The sequence below is a fragment of the Coregonus lavaretus genome (genome assembly GCF_964263955.1).
Source record: "Coregonus lavaretus genome assembly, chromosome: 11".
NCBI classification, from domain to species: domain Eukaryota; kingdom Metazoa; phylum Chordata; class Actinopteri; order Salmoniformes; family Salmonidae; genus Coregonus; species Coregonus lavaretus.
In genome coordinates, this window is record NC_139998.1 from 35,408,533 (window position 1) to 35,432,339 (window position 23,807).

A 23,807-nucleotide genomic window follows, 5' to 3' on the forward strand; every position below is an offset into this window, starting at 1 on the left:
CATTTATACTCATGTGAAACATGTTCGTGCTGACTTTATTAATAAATGATCAAATAAAATATTAATAGACGTATGAAATTTGAAAGGTGTCAAAACAAACAGTAATAATTGACATTTTAAGACTGGCTTTTTATTTTATTTTTATCATAAACTAAATTGGATGAAGCCTGAGTAAATCACGCAACAAACATCTGTCTCTCAGCTCTCTGATGGTGGTGCCTTTCTTTGCACAGCCTTGCACAGGGCTTGCTGAATGACAGGGTACAGTTTGAAACACCCCTCAATGCATGTGCGCACACCCCCAGTCAGGGTGTCCTCACCCATCTCACCATCCGACTGCAGTCCAGATATCTGGTTCAGACTGGGCAGAAATGCAACTGACAGGCTACCCAAATTCTCCCCGGATCCTGACACCAAGTTGCACCCATCTTCCTCCAGATAGGTAGGGTCGATGAGGTATGTGGCACCTTCCTGACGGATTGAGCAACCAATAACAAGATCATACATCTCTATACCTGCGTCTGCCAGCCCCATGGACGCACAGGTGACTGCATGTGCCAGGATGGAACCGTCGTTTTCCAGGACCATCACATTGACTTCAATCTGAGAGCGAGGATACTTGTGCAAGTACACGCCTGGCCTTAGGCTCTCCAACAGCATCAGTGACATATCCTTTTCATCACTACCTTGAATCCACGAGCCCCTACTCTCGACAGGAGAATGGGGAAAATCTCATGTCAGTAATCAGTCTTCCGGATTTCATATTGGCCTCATCCTTGCGTACAGTCTCTCTCGGTCCATACACACAGCAGATGAGCTTCGTATTCCCGGCTTCAATATAAGATGAACCTTTGGCTTTACTATTCAACCCACATCGGCCAAAAACTGATCAGACATCCACCCTGGCGTCGTTTGGAGCAGAGGACTTCTTTACCACGGTTTTACACAGAAAGAGAGATGGACTTTGAGACACTTCCGGACCACGTACCCTTTTCGTATCAGTCGGGGAATAGTTCTTCCAAAATGTGTATCTACCTGGGCCGCGTGCTATGTTTGTTCAAATATTATTTACTTTCTTCTCTGGTCTGTTGCTGTTGCTCGAAGAGATCACATGGGACAGTGTGTACAACACCAAATATATCCCGCGGCAACATCGCATTCAGTTTAAGGTTCCTCCAATATCACACATCTGCTCCCATATCACCTGCTGAACTGGAATGCAGAGATTAAACAAAACAATGAATTATTCAATGTGCTGGTAACATGAAATTACACAACAATACTTTATCAAATGCAGATGGTGAAAAAAAGCTTTGAGGAAATACAGAAGCTTTTACTTTTATAGGCTAGGGATGTTATAATTATTGCCATACATAGTGTGACAGACAATGCATTTGTTCCACTAATGGATCGGAAAATATCAATTGTATTAATTATATATCCACATAATCAAACTATAATGTATTTGACATAATGCACTGCACTGACTATTTATTTTTCATTGCATCAGCCAGTTCGAGCGAGTGAGGTCACGTGATTGACAGTGAACTACAACCAATAGAAACTGAGTCTCATTGAAGTGACTGTGCCACAGATAGAACAATGAGACAGATATTTCACCGGATGTATAAATGTCAAGCATCCGGTTGGCGGTTCCACTCACTACCAAATATATATGGTAGTGAGAGGAAGCCCAGTGGCCGGCAGTGGGAAGATGGAACGAGGTGGATTTTGGCCGACATTCTGCTAATTTACTAATTGATTAAACATTTGATCTCAATACAGTTTTATGTTCCCAAAACTACAATCTGTTACGAACAGAGTGGACTAAGTTTAGTAGACTTTACCCTTTGCCAAAGTTTTTTAAAATGGCGTTGTTTAGAAGGCGTGCAAAGGTGAATTGAGTTATAGCACACGCGCACATCACAGGCGTAGGCGTTCCCCAACGGAAATATGCAAATAAATGCTAGAACGCGCCAATAGGTTCTCGCTAGTTCCTGCTTGGCTCTGCCTACCTCATTGCTTGTTCTGCCCACTATGGCTCATCTGTTCCCATTTGAAACGACAGGGTGTGATCTATCTTGAGTTAGTTAAACAAATCTTTGACTGCTGTCAAACCAATAGTATGTGTGTATGGGCGGGTACACTGCGTTTTCCAGTGACTGCTCCAGCGTGGGAAGTCAGTGCAAGCGGTGATCAGAAAGAGGATCTTCTGTGAGTATTGCAAATGTTTCATTGATTGAAGTTACCGGTGCTGTCATATTTTCAAAATGACGAAAACAGTATGTAGCTATATCTAAGATAGCTACTTAATTCGGTCGAATGTAGCCTTGTACGAACCATCCTGATCTCGCGACTTTACATTCTGGTACGCTAAACGGGTATACATACAGAGAGGAGGAGGAAGAGATTATGGAGTTTATCAAACGTCTAAAGAACAATAAATCCCCAGGTATTGATGGAATTGCGTCAGAATTTTACTAGTTATTTTCTGAACAAGTAGCTCCCTTCCTACTTGAGGTCTTTTTTAGAGAGTATTAAAAACAATGTTCTCCCTCCTACATGAGTCAGGGTTTAATAACACTGATCCCTAAACCTAAAAAATAAGTGCTGCTCATCGATAACTGGCGTTCAATTTGTCTTTCTTAATAATGACTTTAAGATATTAGCCTTACTACTTGCAAAGAGAATTAAAGAAGTCCTGGATGCAATCATTGATGAAACACAGTCTGGCTTTATAAGGAACATACATATTTCTAACAATATCAGACTAGGATTAGACATACTTGACTACTCAGACCTAACAACCGAGGATATCTTCATATTATTCTTTTTATTTTTTTATGAAGCATTTGACACAGTAGAGCATCAGTTCCTCTTCCACTCCCTTGGGGAATTTGGGTTTGGGGACTTTTTCTGTAGGGCTATTAAGACTTTCTATACGAATGGTGACAGCTCTATCAAACTGAAACATGGCACCTCACCTAGATTTTAGTTAAAGAGAGGAATTAGGCAAGGTTGTCCTATCTAACCGTATCTGTTTTTATTAATCACCCAACTAATTACGATTTTTAAAAATAATAGTCCAGTACAAGGTATTTCCATAGCTGGTAAATAAATTATTATAAGCCAGCTGGCTGACGATACTACACTTTTTCTGAAAGACGCTAGTCAGATTCTCATATCGATCAATGTGATAAACCAGATGCTTTGGAAAAGGATTGTACGTCTTAACATTAATACATGTGAACTCATGGCTGTCAAAGATTGTGTGACACCCTCATATTATGGTATTCCAGTGAAAGAAGAACTTACATATTTAGGCATAACCATTATTAAGGATCAGAAGTCTAGAGGCTTCCTAAATTTTAACCCTCATAAAAAAAACCCAGAAGAAGCTAAATCAATGGCTGCAGAGGGACTTATCTTTAAAAGGAAGCATCCTAATAACCAAGGCTCAGGGTATCTCTAGACTAACATATGCTGCTCTATCTTTATATCTTGATGGTAAAATAAGAAAAGAGATAGACCAGATGCTTTTCAACTTTCTGTGGAGAAACCGTACCCATTACATTAGGAAAACTGTTGTAATGAAAACTTATAAGGATGGTGGGCTGAATTTTCTGGACTTTCCTACCTTAAATAATACTTTTTAAGATCAATTGGATAAAACAATTCCTAAGAAGAGCCACTTCTATGTGGAGCTGTATTCCTCATCATGTCTTCTATACTTTTGGTGGCCTTAACTTCATGTTGGTTTGCAATTATAATATTGACAAAGTTCCAGTGAAACTGCTTTTCATCGGCAGGTTTTCTTGTCATGGTCCTTAATTTATAAGCATAATTTCTCTCCACACAGATATTATATCTGCAATAATCAGGACATATTGTATAAAAATACATCTTTGTTTTTAGAATATTGGTTCCAAAGTAATATCCTATTGGTGAGCCAACTTGTAAATGCGGGTCTCTTACTAAATTATGAGGAATTCTTATCACTTTACAAGATCCCTGTAACACCTAAAGACTTTGCAATTGTTTTAGATGCCATTCCCTCAGGTGTTGCTTTATTATTCTTATTATTCTTATTCTTATTCTTATTCTTATTATTCTTATTATTATTAAGACCTGACCCTCAGAACCTACTTTCAATTACCCCTGTTGACTCATCAGTAGGAAATATTTATTTTTCTTTTTGGTCCATTCAACAACAATAGAGCTATACGTGCCTTGTTTCAACAGGATGTTGTATCTATAGCTTACAGTGCCTTCGGAAAGTATTCAGACCCCTTGACTTTTTCCACATTGTGTTACGTTACTGCCTTATTCTAAAATTGATTAAATTGTTTTTCATCTCATCAATCTACACACAATACAACATAATGACAAAGCAATAACAGGTTTTTAGAAATGTTTGCTAATTTATAAATATTAAAAAAGCGAAAATATTACATTTACAAAGTATTCAGACACTTTACTCAGTACTTTGTTGAAGCACCTTTGGCAGCAATTACAACATTGAGTCTTCTTGGATATGACGCTACAAGCTTGGCACAACTGTATTTGGGGAGTTTCTACCATTCTTCTCTGCAGGTCCTCTCAAGCTCTGTCAGGTTGGAGTCCGGGCTCTGGCTAGGCCACTCAACGACATTCAGAGACTTGTCCCAAAGCCACTCCTGCTTTGTCTTGGCTGTGTGCTTAGGGTCATTGTCCTGTTGGAAGGTGAACCTTCGCCCCAGTCTGAGGACCTGAGCGCTCTGGAGCAGGTTTTCATCAAGGATCTCTCTGTAGTTTGCTCCATTCATCTTTGCCTCGATCCTGACTAGTCTCCCAGTCCCTGCCGTTGAAAAACATCCCCACAGCATGAGTTCAATCTTGGTTTCATCAGACCAGAGAATCTTGTTTCTCATGTTCTGAGTGTTTTTAGGTGCCTTTTGGCAAACTCCAAGCGGGCTGTCATGTGCCTTTTACTGAGGAGTGGCTTCCGTCTGGTCACTCTACCATAAAGGCCTGATTGGTGGAGTGCTGCAGAGATGGATGTCCTTCTGGAAGGTTATCCCGTCTCCATAGAGGAACTCTAGAGCTCTGTCAGAGTGACCATCGGGTTCTTGGTCATCTCCCCGACCAAGGCCCTTCTCCCTCGATTGCTCAGTTTGGCCCGGCAGCCAGCTCTAGTAAGAGTCTTGGTGGTTCCAAACTTCTTCCATTTAAGAATGATGGAGGCCACTGTGTTCTTGGGGACCTTCAATGCTGCAGAAATGTTTTGGTACCCTTCCCCAGATCTGTGCCTCGACACAATCCTGTCTCGTAGAGCTCTACGTACAATCCCTTTGACCTAATGGCTTGGTTTTTGCTCTGACATGCACTGTCAACTGTGGGACCTTACATAGACAGGTGTGTGCCTTTCCAAATCATGTCCAATCAATTGAATTTACCACAGGTGGACTCCGATCAAGTTGTAGAAACATCTCAAGGATGATCAATGGAACCTGAGCTGAATTTCGAGTCTCATAGCAAAGGGTCTGAATACTTACGTAAATAAGCTATTTCTGTTTTTTATTTTTAAAACATTGCAAACATTTCTAAAAACTTGTTTTTGCTTTGTCATTATGGGGTATTGTGTGTAGATTGAGGAAAACATTTTATTTAATCAATTTTAGAATAAGGCTGTAGAAGGTGTCCCTTTTCAGGTTAAGAAAAAGTGACTGCTAAATGCTAACTCCCGTTCATATAAGCTGGTTAGCATAGCTAGCATACAGAAATTCGGTGGTTGTGCCTCCCGAGTGGCGCAGCGGTCTAAGGCCCTGCATCGGGTTCGATCCCAGGCTGTGTCGCAGCCGGACGCAACTGGGAGACCCATGAGGCGGGCGCACAATTGGCCCAGCGCGTCCGGGTTAGGGCAGGGTTTGGCCGGCCGGGATGTCCTTGTCCCATCGCGCTCTAGCGACTCCTTGTGGCGGGCCGGGCGCCTGCCAGCTGACTTCAGTCGCTAGTTGTACGGTGTTTCCTCCGACATATTGGTGTGGCTGGCTTCCTATGTGAGCAGTGTGTCAAGAAGCAGCAGAGGTTCGGAGGACGCATGGCTCTCGACCTTCGCCTCTCTGAGTCTGTATGGGAGTTGCAGCGATGGGACTGTAACTACCAATTGATATCACGAAATTGGGGAGAAAAAGGGAAACAAAGTACAAAAAGAATAAAAAAGGAAATCGGTGGCTGTAATCAAATTTGATTTGAACTGTAATTCAATTGATTGGTAACGATGACATGAACATGTGTTGGGGTTGACATCCATACAATCATTATATTCTGATTTTTACCTAAACATAGTGTGAAATACACATATAAACAATAACCTAAATGTAGGCCCATTTTGCTGGGGGGCAATGAGGAGACTCGGGATCTTTCCCCCATGTGTTTCCATGGCAATTCCATTGTTTTGGTCGAGTTCGATTGACCTCTTTACCGCATCTATGCGTAGAACACGTCATCGGGTCTAACGGTCAACTAGCACCAAACTGCGCATGTGAAGGCCCTCAAATCAAAGGCACTCCTTCGATATAAAGTTATTTTTGACGAATATGAAAACGTTTGTCACTTTCACGTGGTTGGAGTAATAACATGTTCAACTACTTAAGACATTGGCTCAATCTAGGTTGTGCCTTTAGATTTAGAGAAAATTAATAACTAAGGAAGAATTTTTCACTTCTCTCATTGACTTCTCAAACCCCAAACCCCGGCCTGGTCTGCTTGGTCTCTTTTGTCTGTTTCGCAAGCGTTCCCGGAAGTCTTGCGATGTTGCGCCTCTGGGTTTAGAACCTCTGTTCCAGCCTTCTTTTTACAGTTTATGGTTCAGCCAGGTTAGCTAGCTGCTAGCTACTCAAGCTGATTTCATTGAATGCCTTGAGAATGGCATCATAATATTCACAGATAACGTTGTATCTTATCAGATTTACCATGGTATTAACTAGCTAACGTTAGCTAAGTTCAAAGTTAACGTAATCTATAGGGCTGACCCCATTTAGTCGATTGTTTGGTCGATAGGCTGTTGGTGGACCGAGATTTATTTTAATTGAGCAATCGCACCTGTCTGACTCGCGCCTGTCTCAGTGGACTTATCCATTGCGGAGGCCACGGTGATGGCACTCTTAAGACATACTGAAATTGTATATGGTTATGATGTAAAAAATAATGGTGCAACACTAATGAATCTAATATTATTTGTATGTCGCTCTGGATAAGAGCGTCTGCTAAATGACGTAAATGTAAATGTAGAATTTATAATAAATGCACTTTCTCCCGCATTGGATACCGTCGCTGACCGCGGTTCTGAAACATAATCTTCAGTATGCTGTAGAATTGGCACCTTTCCCTATGTTGCTATGTGCATAATAGCAATGTTAACCAGCATATTGGGATTGAGAACAATGCGGCGGAGGCAGCAGCAACAGAGACGAGGAAACAGCCCTTGCCTTAGACTAATTGTTTAAGAAAATTGAGGAGAGAGGAAACCCCAACTTAATTAGGTCTATAATCAATAGCCTAACTGTTAAATGTACCTGGCTTTATAAATCATCCATATATATCGAAAGAAATAACACAAATCTTGCTTCTGTTGCCTGTTTGAGTGTTTCTTTAATAGCCTACTGATTCCGTGAGCACCTAGCCTCATGCAATGGCAAATTTTTGTTGTTGTTGTTAGAACAGACTGGTATTACTTATCATTTATTTAGTGTTTACACTGTTCCAAACAGGCAGAAAAATCATATTTAAATCTAATAGCACCTGTTTGTCACACATAATATGCACGCAGCTCTCGCTCCTATACCCTGTTTTTTTCTTGATCTCCTTCTTATTGTTATTATTACTATTATTATTAGGATCATCATTGTAATAATAAGTAATATCGTTATCATTAGTAGGCTTTGTATAGTAGCCTTGTATAACCACCATCGAGCTGTAGGCCTAAGAGCGCGTCCTGTTTAGTCTTAATATCGTAACTTACTTTGCCTATATTTAAATATATAGGCTACTGAATCAATCAATCATTCATTCGTTCATGCCATCACACAGCATACGAGACATTCATGCTTTGAAATGCAATTAATCATTTTAGTTTTAAAATTAAATAACAAAGGGAGCTTTGAATAATTAGCCTAAACAATAAATAAACCACAATTCACAAATGCAACTGTTTCTAGTCTGCTGTAATAAAGGCTTTAAATATACTTTTTTTTCTGTTAGAACTGACTCTCTAGTACACTTATTTATTTAGTGTTGTTTACACTGTTCCAAATGGTCCGAAAAAATTATAATATTGTAATCTAACAGCAACTGTTTGGCACACATAATACTCACGCAACGCTTGCTCCTATACCTTCCTTTTTCTTGATCTCCAGTAGTTTCCACAACTAAGTCAAATGTCTTCCACAGATCTGACTTCCCCTTTCCCTCCTGAGCAACCAGTTAACATTCGCCCGTTTCGAGTTTCTTTTTCACTTCCTCCGCATGCATTCTGCTGTCGTGTTACTGTGTTCGGAGTTTGTTATTACCAGTTTATTGATGTGAATATGATAGGCTATATTTCAGGCCCTATTGGTCACATGCATGCAATGCTTACATGTTTCACATAAAGAGAGCAAGGGTTAAGGGAATAGGTCAGGTTTTTCTGAAACAAATTAGGGATTTCGGTAACAACTTTTCAGTCAGAAACAAGTTAGAAACTAAATGGCTGAAATGATGTTGCAACTTGCTGTGCTGTGGTGCCTTTTCGCTGCTGTAGGGAGGAGAGCGAGACAACGTGCGCCAGTCACACAGGCACTCGCTGTCATATTATTTAACACAGTGTGACCATCGGGCTCTTTCTTGAGTCATTTGTGTGTCTTAATTATTTAATCAAACAGTGTGCTTAAAGCATCAGACAAGCTCAGTGCATAGTTAATTGTATACTAACACATAGGATGTGTCTGTCTATATATGGACAAAGAAGTTAAAAAATGTCGACCAATCGATTGCCACCCCTCAATAGCTAACTAGTTTCAGCAAGCTCTTTAGTTGGCTAGTTAACAGGCCAGCTAGCTACCGTTAGCTATCGAGGGGTGGCAAGCTTAGCTAGCAACAATGTAACGTTAACGTAAAGCTAGCGACAGTAATGTTAGACAAGTTAGCTATCAAGCTAGCTAATTGGTTTATTTTTGTAATACATTGCCAGCCAACGAATTTGCAAGGGGAGACGGAGAAGGGCTCAATGTAACAGGCTCATTTTAGCACGAGGATGTACTATGGATGGATTAGAAAAATCACTACGGTCAGAAGTTAACGTTACAATTGCAGGATGAACTTGCTGTGAAAAGGAGCTTGCGTGCGGTTGTTATTTAACTCGGAGATTCGGTAGTCAGGACCGGAACATGGGCTGTTTACCATCCGCGTGTCTTCCCCTGGGGGCTGTCTGCACCAGCTGTGGGATTTCCTGGATCCCACCACAGGGAATAGGACCTCTGTCACCTTTACCTTCTAATTATGGTTTTGCATTAAAGTTTAGAATATCAAAGTGAGTTCAATGAATTTATAGCTGCCTGGCCAGCTGTAAAGCGTGAACATTCAGTGGTGAAGATAATGGGTCTACTCTAAAGGCCTAGACAGACCCTGATGGTATTTTCTCAAGATCGAGAATAAGGCCAACCCGACCATAAACATGCTTTTTATACAAGGATATCCTAGTGGAAGGAAGATCCAATTGGTGTTTTATTAGACCAGACAAGGGATGTGCTGTAACTTTGTTTTTGCATGAATTTTGGTGAAATTTATTAAGTTTGCCAAAAGCAGATTTAATGTTGTGTAGAGCCCATTTTTCCATTTCCTACTTGATGGCAAAATATTGCTTCAGCATTTGCAATGGAAGCAAGGATGAATAACAATTTAATTGGAACTTGAGCTTATTAGGTTCAGTATTCACACCTGCCTACTTGAGCTGGGCGATGTGGAGAAAAATCCATATCACAATAAATTGCCTGAATTATAAATACGATGATAAGTCTATAACATTAATGATCCTTTAAACTACTACTTCTACTAGTTTGATGGTTGTAGCCATCAATTGCCCCATTAACAATCACCCATATTAGCAAACTTATTTGATTTAAAATGTCACATTTCTCTAGTATAGGCTACATAGTAATCAACGATATCAGCAAAATGCCTGCGATAAGTGAATCGGTATGGTCGGTGTCGATAATTTTCTGTTTATTGTCCCAGCTCTACTGCCTACCCATACCCTCTCCCTCACTGGCAATTAATGTGTTTGTTACTAAATGTTTTTCCTATGTGTGATCATTCCTGTGTCGGCAGCCCTTTCAGAATGGACACTTCACTGACTGCTGCTCAGATCCGTGAGAAGTTCATTGACTTCTTTCGTCTTCATGAACACCAGTATGTCCACTCGTCGGCCACCATACCTTTGGACGACCCCACACTGCTCTTCGCCAACGCTGGCATGAACCAGGTACGCTACAATACTATCACTGCCCATCCAACAATCTCTACCCCCTCCTTCCCATCTGCAGGTCCATAGTAAGTGTGGCCCCATTGGCTAATCAAGACCTCTCACCTCAGTGACTGTCTTGGCATAGTGGAAATATACCCTCTGGGCATGTCTTGTCCTAAAACAGATGTTCCACTCTCCTGATATCAGTTTGTCCATATTTGAAGCTTTTTTTCAGTTGTATTGTTATTAGGCTATTTGATGAAAGTCCAACTTGTACTCATCCCAATGGTTATCTCTCCATCTTTCTTATCTACCCTCTCTCTCCCCCCACCAACCCCTCCCAGTTCAAACCTATTTTCCTGAACACCATTGACCCGTCCCACCCCATGGCCAGACTCAAGCGTGCAGCTAACACACAGAAGTGCATCCGCGCTGGGGGCAAGCACAATGACCTGGATGATGTGGGCAAGGACGTGTACCACCACACCTTCTTTGAGATGCTGGGCTCCTGGTCCTTCGGAGACTACTTTAAGGTAAACCAGGCAGACCAACCAACCGCCTGTTAGACAGTGTTGTCATCTGATCTGTTGTGATGCAGCAACATTTAACAAGTCTCTCAAGATGAAAGGTGTTGATGTGTGTCAACGATTATCACTATGTAAATGTCGATGTGTTTGCGTGTTAGGAAGATTTATTGCTTTAATTGTCTCTAATTTCCTTTCCTGCTGACTCCTCTCCCTGCAGCATCTTGCCTGTACCATGGCCCTGGAGTTGCTGACTAAGGAGTTTGGGATTCCCATCGAGCGCCTGTATGCCACCTACTTCGGGGGTCACGAAGAAGCTGGGCTGGAGCCGGATCTGGAGTGTAAACAGATCTGGCTGGACCTCGGGTGAGTGAGTTTCAGGTGTAGGGCTATTAGGTATCCAGATCTACCTGAATTTTACAAATAGGCTGCCCCCTTTCTACTCTTGTTAATGTGGTTAGTAACACTGTGTTGGGTGATAAGTCTCTCAGGGTACGGTACCCTTTTCAAACCTCTAGATGGCACTCTGCTGGTTACAAAAACAGTAGTTTTCTCTCTCTGTGCCTACATTCCCTCCCTACCTGCTCCCACTGTGCCCTCTCTGTCTCACCTGTTTTACCTGTGTGTCCTCTCTGGGTGACAGGATGGACGAGGCTCGTATTCTGCCCGGCAGCATGAAGGACAACTTCTGGGAGATGGGGGACACAGGTCCTTGTGGGCCTTGCAGTGAGATCCACTTTGATCGCATCGGGGGGAGAGATGCTGCCCACCTGGTCAATATGGACGACCCCAACGTGCTGGAGATCTGGAACCTGGTGTTCATCCAGTTCAACAGGTAAAACATTACATTTACATTTTAGTCATTTAGCAGACGCTCTTATCCAGAGCGACTTACAGTTAGTGAGTGCATACATGATTTTTTTATTTTATATACTGGCCCCCCGTGGGAATCCAACCCACAACCCTGGCGTTGCAAACGCCATGCTCTACCAACTGAGCTACATCCCTGCCGGCCATTCCCTCCCCTACCGTGGACGACGCTGGGCCAATTGTGCGCCGACCCATGGGTCTCCCGGTTGCGGCCGGCTACGACAGAGCCTGGATACATTTGACATTTTAGTCATTTAGCAGACGCTCTTATCCAGAGCGACTTACAGTTAGTGAGTGCATACATTTTCCATACTGGCCCCACGTGGGAAACGAACCCATAACCCTGGCGTTGCAAGTGCCATGCTCTACCAACTGAGCTACAGGAGGCCCACAAAACATGTAAAACAAGTGGCGTGTAATAAGCTGTGTTATGTGTTCTAAACGTATGCCCACATGGAGTCCCTTGTTCAAGTTCAAACAGTTCAAGTTATGTATAATACATATGCAGATGCGCACATAGTCACATACAAGCATTATGATGTCACTGAACCTGTTTCCCCCTCCCCCTCACCAGGGAGTCTGAGACAGAGCTGAAGCCCCTGCCTAAGAAGAGTATTGATACAGGCATGGGTCTGGAGCGTCTGGTCTCTGTGCTGCAGAACAAGATGTCCAACTATGACACAGACCTGTTCATCCCCTACTTCCAGGCCATCCAGAAGGCAAGCACCACTGCCAGTCATTATTTATTGAATTGTGTGTTCTCTTTGCTCTGAATGGCCTAGCTGACTGTACCACTGTGGTTGTTCCAAACAGGGCACAGGAGCCAGGGACTACACAGGAAAGGTTGGTGCTGAGGACGTAGATGGCATTGACATGGCCTACCGTGTCCTGGCTGACCACGCCCGCACCATCACCATCGCCCTCTCTGACGGGGGCAGGCCAGACAACACAGGGAGAGGGTGAGCCCTTTTAACTGTCTGGCTGTCTTTGATCTGTGTTTGTCTGAACATCAGTCTCTTAATGTGCACATGTCAACCCTCTCCCTCTGTCTGTGTGCAGTTATGTGTTGAGGAGGATCCTGCGTCGTGCTGTGAGGTACTCTCACGAGAAGCTGGGTGCTCAGAGAGGCTTCTTTGCTACCCTAGTTGACGTGGTGGTAGAGTCCCTGGTAAGAAATCTCATCCCACTCCTACTCTTCATGTTATTAACTATCAATATCTCTCTCTCCCTCTTAGTCATCCTCCTGTCTTCCCCTGCTGTCCCCTCTCTCCAGGGTGATGCCTTCCCTGAGCTGAAGAAGGACCCTGACATGGTGAAGGATATCATCAATGAGGAGGAGGAGCAGTTCCTCAAGACGCTCAGCAGGGGGCGAAAGATCCTGGACAGAAAGATCCAGAGTCTGGGAGACAGCAAGACCATCCCTGGTACTGAAGGGCCACATTAGAATATGGGATCAATTAGAAACATTTACGTTGTTGTCAAAACAGAATGTTTCTGAACCCTTTTCTCCTCTCGTTCTCTCCCTGTGTAGGTGACACTGCCTGGTTGCTGTATGACACATACGGTTTCCCCCTGGATCTCACTGCCCTCATCGCTGAGGAGAGGGGGATGATGGTGGACGTTCCAGCTTTTGAGGAGGAGAAGAGGGCTGCCCAGGTGAGAGTGGAGAAATGGTGACCAGTAGAAAAGATAGCCTTGGATTGGCATGGGAGTTTATGTGAATTTTTTCATTTGCCTGTAGAGGGGGAAAATGCCTGTCTGAGGACTGCTTTGTGGATGTACAAAGCCAGGAATGCTTTCCTCTCTGTCAGCATTTCTCAGTCAGTATTGCACTATTAAGTGAGATATGCCTTGCTCTGCTGATTGGATAAAGCAGTATTTACAGTACATTACAGATCCATTACATTGCAATGGTAATTCATACTGAAAAAGCTCCTTTCCACATTGGAGTGAAGGTCAAAATCACTTCAATAAAGCCATATGATATCGGTGCTAAACATGCAAGTTGGCTTTCTATCTAAAGAATGAGTATGATGCTTCAGCATAATGAATGACTGATCCAGCATTAGAGTAAAGTTAGTTGCAGGTTTTTTGCAATAGAAATAGAACAGAGATTGGGGATTTGGTCTAAGGCCATCTCCTCCATGTCCTGCCCGCTCAGATTAAGTCCCAGGGGAAGGGCTCTGGGGATGAGGACCACATCATGCTGGACATCTATGCCATCGAGGACCTACGCAATAAGGGCATCGCTGCTACTGACGACGCACCCAAGTATAGCTACAGTGCTGACAACAGTGGCAAATATGGTAAGACAAACAAAATCAACTCAATTTCATTAACCAACTCAAAGATGGTTTGCTTGATATTTATTCAAATCAGTTTCTTGCTTGTGTCTGTGTTTAATCTCTTGATATGTTTCTGTGGTTGTCCCAGAGTTTGAGCAGGCTGTGGGGACGGTGCTGGCTCTGAGAAGGGAGCGCGCCTTCGTGGATGAGGTAACGACGGGGCAGGAGTGTGGGGTTCTGCTGGACCAGACCTCATTCTATGCTGAGCAGGGAGGACAGAGCTTCGACGAGGGCTACATGCTGAGGGAGGACGACTCTGGAGATGACGTAAGGACAATCAAGCTATGTTGGCCATTATTGTAACAAGCATATCAAACAGTTCAAACAATGTAAGGACAAGAGTGTGCAAAGGTAGGGAACTTCCGGTAGAGGGCAGGTATACAAGATGGCGTATTGAATACACAGCGGTACAAATCACCTCAAGATAAAAACATAATATTCAATATCAGTAAGTTAGACTAAATATTAACATTTCATATATTCGAGGGTAATAACATTCAATCTGGATAATAACACAAAACAAATTATAAGGCTAGAGAAATGTATCGACAAATATTACAACAACATGCAACACCCAAACATGACGAAGATAAACGAGGAGAATCAATCTCCAAGAGGAAACGCGACTCCTCGACTGATACAGATGATTTATGCTTTTCACAACTGGGACTGATAAGTGTGGAAAGCGACCTGTTGAAGTCGATAAATGACAAACTGGGCATACTAGAGTTGGTCAGTAATGATGTAAAAGAGTTGAAGGCGAGTCTTGAAATGAGTGACTGAAAAGCTGTGATAATGGAGAGCGATACAAAAAAACTAAAAGGGACAGTCACTAGGATGGAAACGGACGTTAAGGAACTTAAAAAGGAGAACAACTTTCTGAGAGAAGCCTTACTAGACATACAAACTAGATCGATGAGAGAAAATCTAGTACTTACGGGTATCCAGGAGAAATTGTGAAAGATTACAGAAAAAATTGTGAAGGACTTCTTTCTTACAGCGCTTCAAATTCCACTCGAGGCTGTCGACAAAATCCAACTCGAACGTGTACACCGTTTTGGACAAAGAGGACAGAGATATGAGCGTCCAATCGTTGCCAAATGTGCTTTTTTTAAGGATAAAAGTAATGGTTAAAAGCCTAGGTAAAAGACTTGCTGGCACGAAAATAGGCATGAATGATCAGTTCCCGAGGGAGATTGCAGAAAGGCGCAAAGTTCTGTACCCAATCTTCAAGGAAAATAGATTAAAAGGGAAGCATGTTGCTCTTGTTGTCGATAAACTATATATTGACAACCAAATATTACACGACACAAAGACTACTCCATGGCTATTCTGAAAGTTCTAATAGAGTCGTCGAATAATAGAACACCCAATACTAGCCATGGTAGGGATTGTAATAATAAAGCACATTTTATAGTAGGTATAGTATTTTATAAAGGTATCCTCTTTAAGGAATACCTGGGATAGGATAAAGTAATCCTTCTACCCCCCCTTACCCCACCCACCCCCCCAAAAAAAAAAAAAAAAACATATTGTAAAGTGGTTATCCCACTGGCTATAAGGTGAATGCACCAATTTGTAAGTCGCTCTGGATAAGAGCGTCTGCTAAATGATGTAAATGTAAATAAAGGGATAAGACGGTATTACAAGAAAAGATAACAAGCTAAAACAAGCTAAATCTTCAAATACAACTAAATTAGAACACAAGTACTCAATCAACATAGAGGAGATAAAAACATAGCAAACAGAAGACATAGAAGGCACAGTATGTGGGTATGTGTGGATGAATTGTGATGGAAGGTGTGGTGTACGTTTTTGTGTTTGAATAAGTGTGGCGTTTTAAGTGAGTGAGAAAGAAAATGTTTGCATATCCCAGGACCAACGTGTGTCTGTGAGCAGGGGTTGTGAGAGAGAGCTTTCAATTTTGTGCAGATGAGGGATATACATTTTAAAATATAGTATACATCTAATATATGTTTTTATTGTCCTATCATGATGGAATGATCCCCAACCCTATATCCTAGACACCCACCTGAGCGACCCATACACCAAAGAGAAGTCCCCATCTGTTTTATGGACCTGCTGTGAGTTGCCTATATGCAGCCAAAACAGAAAATAAATGCGGTCAGAGACCTACTTAAGCAGCACCGCTACCCCTCAAGATTCTGAGCCTGCCTGGCAGGGTTGGTCCTACAAAGCCAGAGCCCTCTGATGGGAGAGCATAATATACAAGGAAATTCTCAAAGCTGCTAATGAGAACCTTGACGACCTTGTACCTAGCCGGTGGGGATTCCGGTGGGGTACCCAGGTAGTTTCAGTGCTGGCAACACTGGCTGCAGTAACCCATGGGGAGGAGGTCACACTCGGACAATCAGAGAGGGGGCTTATCATTGTGGCCCAGGTGGCACAAAATAATCAAAGGTCTGACTGCACAGAGATGCTTGGGAAAAATGGTTACAACGGGGGACCAGAGTGTTTGTGTCTCAGGTGAAGAGGGTGGATCTGATCTCCATCACCTAGGACTTGACATAGATTAAATAGAGTAATCAAATCTCACATTGTTGTAAATTTTTGCTCAGTCTTGCATGCTTTCTCAAACAGCTGTAACTGTATATGCATTCGTAAATCAGGTCCTTTCTTGAGTTGGGCTCTGGGATGTAACAACCGTTGAGCATCTGATTTTATGGTTGATTGTGGAAGAAAGGGGTTTAGTGTGTTAGAGTGTGCGTGTGTGTTTATCCCACATCTGTTGCAAGGAGGTAAGGATGTTAGGGAGAATATAGGATGAACCACAATAATTGTTTGCTAAAATAAGAATTGCTTGTCAAAAATGTAATGTAATACAATGGCAATTCGGGTTATACAGTGGGGGAAAAAAGTATTTAGTCAGCCACCAATTGTGCAAGTTCTCCCACTTAAAAAGATGAGAGAGGCCTGTAATTTTCATCATAGGTACACGTCAACTATGACAGACAAATTGAGGAAAGAAAATCCAGATAATCACATTGTAGGATTTTTAATGAATTTATTTGCAAATTATGGTGGAAAATAAGTATTTGGTCACCTACAAACAAGCAAGATTTCTGGCTCTCACAGACCTGTAACTTCTTCTTTAAGAGGCTCCTCTGTCCTCCACTCGTTACCTGTATTAATGGCACCTGTTTGAACTTGTTATCAGGATAAAAGACACCTGTCCACAACCTCAAACAGTCACACTCCAAACTCCACTATGGCCAAGACCAAAGAGCTGTCAAAGGACACCAGAAACAAAATTGTAGACCTGCACCAGGCTGGGAAGACTGAATCTGCAATAGGTAAGCAGCTTGGTTTGAAGAAATCAACTGTGGGAGCAATTATTAGGAAATGGAAGACATACAAGACCACTGATAATCTCCCTCGATCTGGGGCTCCACGCAAGATCTCACCCCGTGGGGTCAAAATGATCACAAGAACGGTGAGCAAAAATCCCAGAACCACACGGGGGGACCTAGTGAATGACCTGCAGAGAGTTGGGACCAAAGTAACAAAGCCTACCATCAATAACACACTACGCCGCCAGGGACTCAAATCCTGCAGTGCCAGACGTGTCCCCCTGCTTAAGCCAGTACATATCCAGGCCCGTCTGAAGTTTGCTAGAGTGCATTTGGATGATCCAGAAGAGGATTGGCAGAATGTCATATGGTCAGATGAAACCAAAATAGAACTTTTTGGTAAAAACTCAACTCGTCGTGTTTGGAGGACAAAGAATGCTGAGTTGCATCCAAAGAACACCATACCTACTGTGAAGCATGGGGGTGGAAACATCATGCTTTGGGGCTGTTTTTCTGCAAAGGGACCAGGACGACTGATCCGTGTAAAGGAAAGAATGAATGGGGCCATGTATCGTGAGATTTTGAGTGAAAACCTCCTTCCATCAGCAAGGGCATTGAAGATGAAACGTGGCTGGGTCTTTCAGCATGACAATGATCCCAAACACACCGCCCGGGCAACGAAGGAGTGGCTTCGTAAGAAGCATTTCAAGGTCCTGGAGTGGCCTAGCCAGTCTCCAGATCTCAACCCCATAGAAAATCTTTGGAGGGAGTTGAAAGTCCGTGTTGCCCAGCGACAGCCCCAAAACATCACTGCTCTAGAGGAGATCAGCATGGAGGAATGGGCCAAAATACCAGCAACAGTGTGTGAAAACCTTGTGAAGACTTACAGAAAACGTTTGACCTGTGTCATTGCCAACAAAGGGTATATAACAAAGTATTGAGAAACTTTTGTTATTGACCAAATACTTATTTTCCACCATAATTTGCAAATAAATTCATAAAAAATCCTACAATGTGATTTTCTGGATTGTTTTTCTTCTCATTTTGTCTGTCATAGTTGACGTGTACCTGTGATGAAAATTACAGGCCTCTCTCATCTTTTTAAGTGGGAGAACTTGCACAATTGGTGGCTGACTAAATACTTTTTTTCCCCACTGTATATATGTGTATATATATATATATATATACACTGAGGGAAAAAAGTATTTGATCCCCTGCTGATTTTGTACGTTTGCCCACTGACAAAGACATGATCAGTCTATCATTTTAATGGTAGGTTTATTTTAACAGTGAGAGACAGAATAACGACAAAAAAATCCAGAAAAACGCATGTCAAAAAATTGAATTGAATTGATTTGCATTTTAATTAGGGAAATACGTTTTTGACCCCTCTGCAAAACATGACTTAGTACTTGGTGGCAAAACCCTTGTTGGCAATCACAGAGGTCAGACGTTTCTTGTAGTTGGCCACCAGGTTTGCACACATATCAGGAGGGATTTTGTTCCACTCCTCTTTGCAGATCTTCTCCAAATCATTAAGGTTTCGAGGCTGACGTTTGGCAACTCGAACCTTCAGCTCCCTCCACAGATTTTCTATGGGATTAAGGTCTGGAGACTGGCTAGGCCACTCCAGGACCTTAATATGCTTCTTCTTGAGCCACTCCTTTGTTGCTTTGGCCGTGTGTTTTTGGTCATTGTCGTGCTGGAATACCCATCCACGACCCATTTTCAATGCCCTGGCTGAGGGAAGGAGGTTCTCACCCAAGATTTGACGGTACATGGCCCCGTCCATCGTCCCTTTGATGCGGTGAAGTTGTCCTATCCCCTTAGCAGAAAAACACCCCCAAAGCATAATGTTTCCACCTCCATGTTTGACGGTGGGGATGGTGTTCTTGGGGTCATAGGCAGCATTCCTCCTCCTCCAAACACGGCGAGGTGAGTTGATGCCAAAGAGCTCGATTTTGGTCTCATCTGATCACAACACTTTCACCCAGTTCTCCACTGAATCATTCAGATGTTCATTGGCAAACTTCAGACGGGCCTGTATATGTGCTTTCTTGAGCAGGGGGACCTTGCGGGCGCTGCAGGATTTCAGTCCTTCACGGCGTAGTGTGTTACCAATTGTTTTCTTGGTGACTATGGTCCCAGCTGCCTTGAGATCATTGACAATATCCTCCTGTGTAGTTCTGGGCTGATTCCTCACCGTTCTCATGATCATTGCAACTCCACGAGGTGAGATCTTGCATGGAGCCCCAGAATAATCGCACCAACTGTTGTCACCTTCTCACCAAGCTGCTTGCCGATGGTCTTGTAGCCCATTTCAGCCTTGTGTAGGTCTACAATCTTGTCCCTGACATCCTTGGAGAGCTCTTTGGTCTTGGCCATGGTGGAGAGTTTGGAATCTGATTGATTGCTTCTGTGGACAGGTGTCTTTTATAGAGGTAACAAGCTGAGATTAGGAGCACTCCCTTTAAGAGTGTGCTCCTAATCTCAGCTCGTTACCTGTATAAAAGACACCTGGGAGCCAGAAATCTTTTTGATTGAGAGGGGGTCAAATACTTATTTCCCTCATTAAAATGCAAATCAATTTAACATTTTTGACATTTGTTTTTCTGGATTTTTTTGTTGTTATTCTGTCTCTCACTGTTCAAATAAATCTACCATTAAAATTAGAGACTGATAATTTCTTTGTCAGTGGGCAAACGTACAAAATCAGCAGGGGATCAAATACTTTTTTCCCTCTCTGTATATATTTACACACATACACTTTTCTAAAATATATTTCCCTTTTTTACATTCCAACCCCATATATTTATATTTATATTTGCGAGAAGAAAAAAAACATATGGGGGATTGGAAGTGATGCAGACAATTACATTGATGGAAGTTACAATCTATCTGCAATATTAAAGTTGATCTACCCCCTTAAAAAAATAAAATAATGTGAGGACACATCACTTTAAGTTGTAAAAGCCATATCATACCACATGTTACTCCCTTCCTCAGAGGATGGAGTTCACAGTGAAGAACACTCAGGTTCGGGGTGGATATGTGATGCACGTAGGAACGGTTTATGGCACTCTGAAGGTGGGCGATTGCGTCATCCTGCACGTGGACGAGGTAATGCATCACTCAAAAGTTAATTTTATGACTCAGTTTTGAGATATTTCCTCAACTGACTTGATATTGAAAAAAATGAATTACGTCTCTGTCTATTGTCCAACCTCCACCCCCTCTCTCAGGCTCGTCGTAGGCCCATCATGAGTAACCACACTGCCACCCACATCCTGAACTTTGCCCTGCGGGGGGTCCTGGGAGAGGCTGACCAGCGTGGCTCCCTGGTGGCTCCTGACCGCCTGCGCTTTGACTTCACCGCCAAGGGTGCTCTGAGCACAGGAGAGGTGCGACGCACAGAGGAGATTGCCTGCGCCATGATCTGTGACTCAAAGGTGAGAGGTCACAGGGCACTGAAAGTATGAGTAGGGGTAAGTTTCTGTTTGATCAAGTGTTGTATTTACACTGAGATCTTTGGTTTCTGGTGTTATTGATCTCAGGCCTTTTGTGTTGTTTTATCTAAGCATTCCTGGGCTGTTTTGCTTCTTCTTGGGCAAACAACAGCATTGCACCTTAACATTCCGCCTCATCTCCCTTTTACTGTTATACAATATGTCAGCCCAAGGCACCTGTCATTATTCTCTCCTCCTCCTCACAGAATGCAATGTTTTCAAGCGCGTATTATCAAGTCACGACATCCGTTCTTTCTGTCTCTCTACAGCCTGTCTATGCCATGGATGCCCCCCTGGCAGCAGCTAAAGCCATCCAGGGACTGCGGGCTGTGTTTGATGAGACCTACCCTGACCCGGTGCGCGTGGTGTCCATCGGCATCCCCGTGGCTGACCTCCTGGCTGACCCCAGCAGCGCTGCCGGCTCTCTCACCTCCATCGAGTTCTGTGGAGGAACGTGAGTACAAAGCGCACCTTTAGTTCAGAGGACCAGTCCCTTGGAAATGGAGCAAATGCATTTATTTGCATAATTACATCTCATGATTCAGAAGTACAGATATTTTGTTTGAGAATTTACCATGAGAATGTTGTTCAGTTTTTTCCTTACATTCCATGTATAACTTCAGGCACTTGCGGAACTCTGGCCATGCTGCACCTTTTGTCATCGTGTCAGAGGAGGCCATCGCCAAGGGAATCCGCCGTATCGTTGCAGTGACAGGAGCAGAGGCACAGAAGGTGAGAGGACAGAAATGTTCCCAACTGTTGCTGGATGTTTTGAAATTTGTGTTCTTCATTATACTACAGCTTTTTAGTAAAATAACTGGTTTATGATCCGTATAGGTATAGCTCTTTTCGTAGCAGCTATTTACTCAACAGTAACTGTCTATTTTGTTCTCTAACATTGACTTGAACCCCCACCCCACCCCACCCTGCTCTGTCCAGGCCCAGAGGAAAGCAGATGCTCTGAGACAGTCTCTGTCTGCTCTGGGGGAGAAGGTGAAGGCTCAGACCGCCCCCAATAAAGACGTGCAGAAGGAAATCGCTGACATGACAGAGGTGAGAGCTGTCACAGCACTATCTGCCTGCCTGTGTCTGTTTACCTGTTTGTTTGTTTGTCTGTTTGTTTACTTATTCAGTCTCTGTTCTGTGTTGTTGCAGTCTCTGGGCTTGGCAGTGATCTCCCAGTGGCAGAAAGATGAGATGAGGGAGGCTCTGAAGGGCCTGAAGAAGACCATGGATGACCTGGACCGTTCCAACAAGGCTGATGTCCAGAAGAGGGTGAGAGAGAGCGGGGGGCCAGGCCTAGGCTAAGGGGGGTTGATAGAGGTTTTATGACTGGGTGAAGGGATTAGTACATGTCAGAAAATGGTATGCAGGGCCATTCTAAAAGAGTGGTGTTTCTCATGGTTGAGTGCTCTCCACCCCCCTCCCCTCCCCCAGGTTCTTGAAAAGACCAAGGAGATGATTGACAGCAGTCCTAACCAGCCACTGGTAGTCATGGAGATGGAAAGTGGAGCCTCTGCCAAGGTAACAATAGCATCCTTTCCTTTCCACTGCATCCCAAAAAATACCATACCACAACACAGCACAGATTGAGATCCCTCAATTCTAATCAGAAGTGTAATTCTTACCTGATCTTTGTCTGCATTTCTCTGTCCCAGGCTCTGAATGAGTCTCTGAAGATGCTGAAGACCCAGTCCCCCCAGACTGCTGCTATGCTTTTCACTGTAGACAACGAAGCTGGAAAGATCATCTGTTTATGCCAGGTGCCCCAGGTAAGCCATGCGCTCAACCTACATGTGTGTTTGCATCCATGCACACTATAATTCACAGATGAGCTCCTTATTTGTGTTTAATGCAATAACCTGCATATTTTCTTGGGACAGTATCTTATCTGTTGATTTTCTCCTCTACCAGGATGTTGCCAAACGGGGTCTGAAGGCCAGTGAGTGGGTGCAGGAGCTTTGCCCTCTGATGGATGGCAAGGGTGGTGGCAAGGATATGTCTGCCCAGGCCACTGGCAGGAACACACACTGCATAGAAGAGGCACTACAGATGGCCAACCAGTTTGCCCGCCTTAAACTGGGTGAAAACTAATGTGGAGGAGGAGACTGGGGTGTGGTGAAGGATTGTAGGGAAAACCCTTACCAGCCCCACCACCCACTGGAATGTTCCAGCTGTTCTCTGTGACTTTTAACTGGACATTCCAGACAGTAAATTGTATAGGAACATTCACCTATCTAATGGTTAGAGAGGCAGATGAAGGAGCCCTCTGTCTCTCTCTCTGAAAGGGAGATGCACCTGCAATTTAAGGAGGATATCATGGTTTGATCCGATGCACAATTCTAATGGCTCCTTCTAAGAGGCTAATCTCTTTGATTGGGTAACTGAATGATTATTGGTGTATGCGAGATGATGCTAACCCGACAGCCTCCTACCTGATCTGTCCTCTAGTAGTCAAAGCCCAACAACCACCCTCTTAAACCATCCCTTTTAAACTAATGATGGAAATACTCAATGGTAAACTGCTTCTGTTCATTGCCTGTTTCTCTCTATTCCATTGGCCTCTCCATGTCATTGTGTTTGTCTCACTTCCCCCTCCCTGACTGTGGGGAGATGTGGTCTCTGCAGACTGGCTTTCCTGGGAGTTGTAATGTCAATTCACACCTACTACTGTACCTTAGTGTCTTATTGTCCGACATCTCTTTCATATGTAATGTCCAATAATTAATTGAGTCAATGAATTAAATAAATGGATGACATGACATTGTCAA

The 23,807-nt window shown here is 43.2% G+C and overlaps 1 protein-coding gene and 1 pseudogene across 2 annotated transcripts; one reads left to right on the top strand and one right to left on the bottom strand.

The window, feature by feature from the left end:
- Positions 1-19: 19 nt before the first annotated feature.
- Positions 20-1,154, bottom strand: LOC311137529 (exosome complex component MTR3-like; annotated as a pseudogene). Its single transcript has 2 exons — positions 1,073-1,154; positions 20-885 (listed from the first exon to the last, which is right to left on the bottom strand). The product of its transcript is annotated as an exosome complex component MTR3-like (transcript).
- Positions 1,155-2,149: 995 nt separating this feature from the next.
- LOC311137236 (alanine--tRNA ligase, cytoplasmic-like) lies at positions 2,150-23,807 on the top strand. The gene is made up of 21 exons (XM_084171618.1): positions 2,150-2,214; positions 10,345-10,498; positions 10,825-11,013; positions 11,225-11,370; positions 11,648-11,839; positions 12,449-12,593; positions 12,688-12,833; positions 12,934-13,042; positions 13,148-13,298; positions 13,406-13,530; positions 14,036-14,180; positions 14,308-14,486; positions 20,537-20,650; positions 20,773-20,979; positions 21,306-21,490; positions 21,660-21,768; positions 21,976-22,089; positions 22,192-22,311; positions 22,474-22,560; positions 22,695-22,808; positions 22,951-23,807. Exons 2-21 carry the CDS (start codon positions 10,355-10,357, stop codon positions 23,128-23,130), a joined length of 2,901 nt encoding a protein of 966 aa, XP_084027744.1. The 5' UTR covers positions 2,150-2,214; positions 10,345-10,354; the 3' UTR covers positions 23,131-23,807.

Excerpts from the sequence above, each read along its gene's own strand:
- LOC311137236 (XM_084171618.1), top strand. The coding sequence starts at position 10,355 with ATGGACACTTCACTGACTGCTGCTCAGATCCGTGAGAAGTTCATTGAC. Across the intron at positions 13,043-13,147 it reads ACGTGGTGGTAGAGTCCCTG|GGTGATGCCTTCCCTGAGCT; the intron begins GTAAGAAATCTC and ends CCCTCTCTCCAG. Across the intron at positions 13,299-13,405 it reads AGACAGCAAGACCATCCCTG|GTGACACTGCCTGGTTGCTG; the intron begins GTACTGAAGGGC and ends CTCCCTGTGTAG.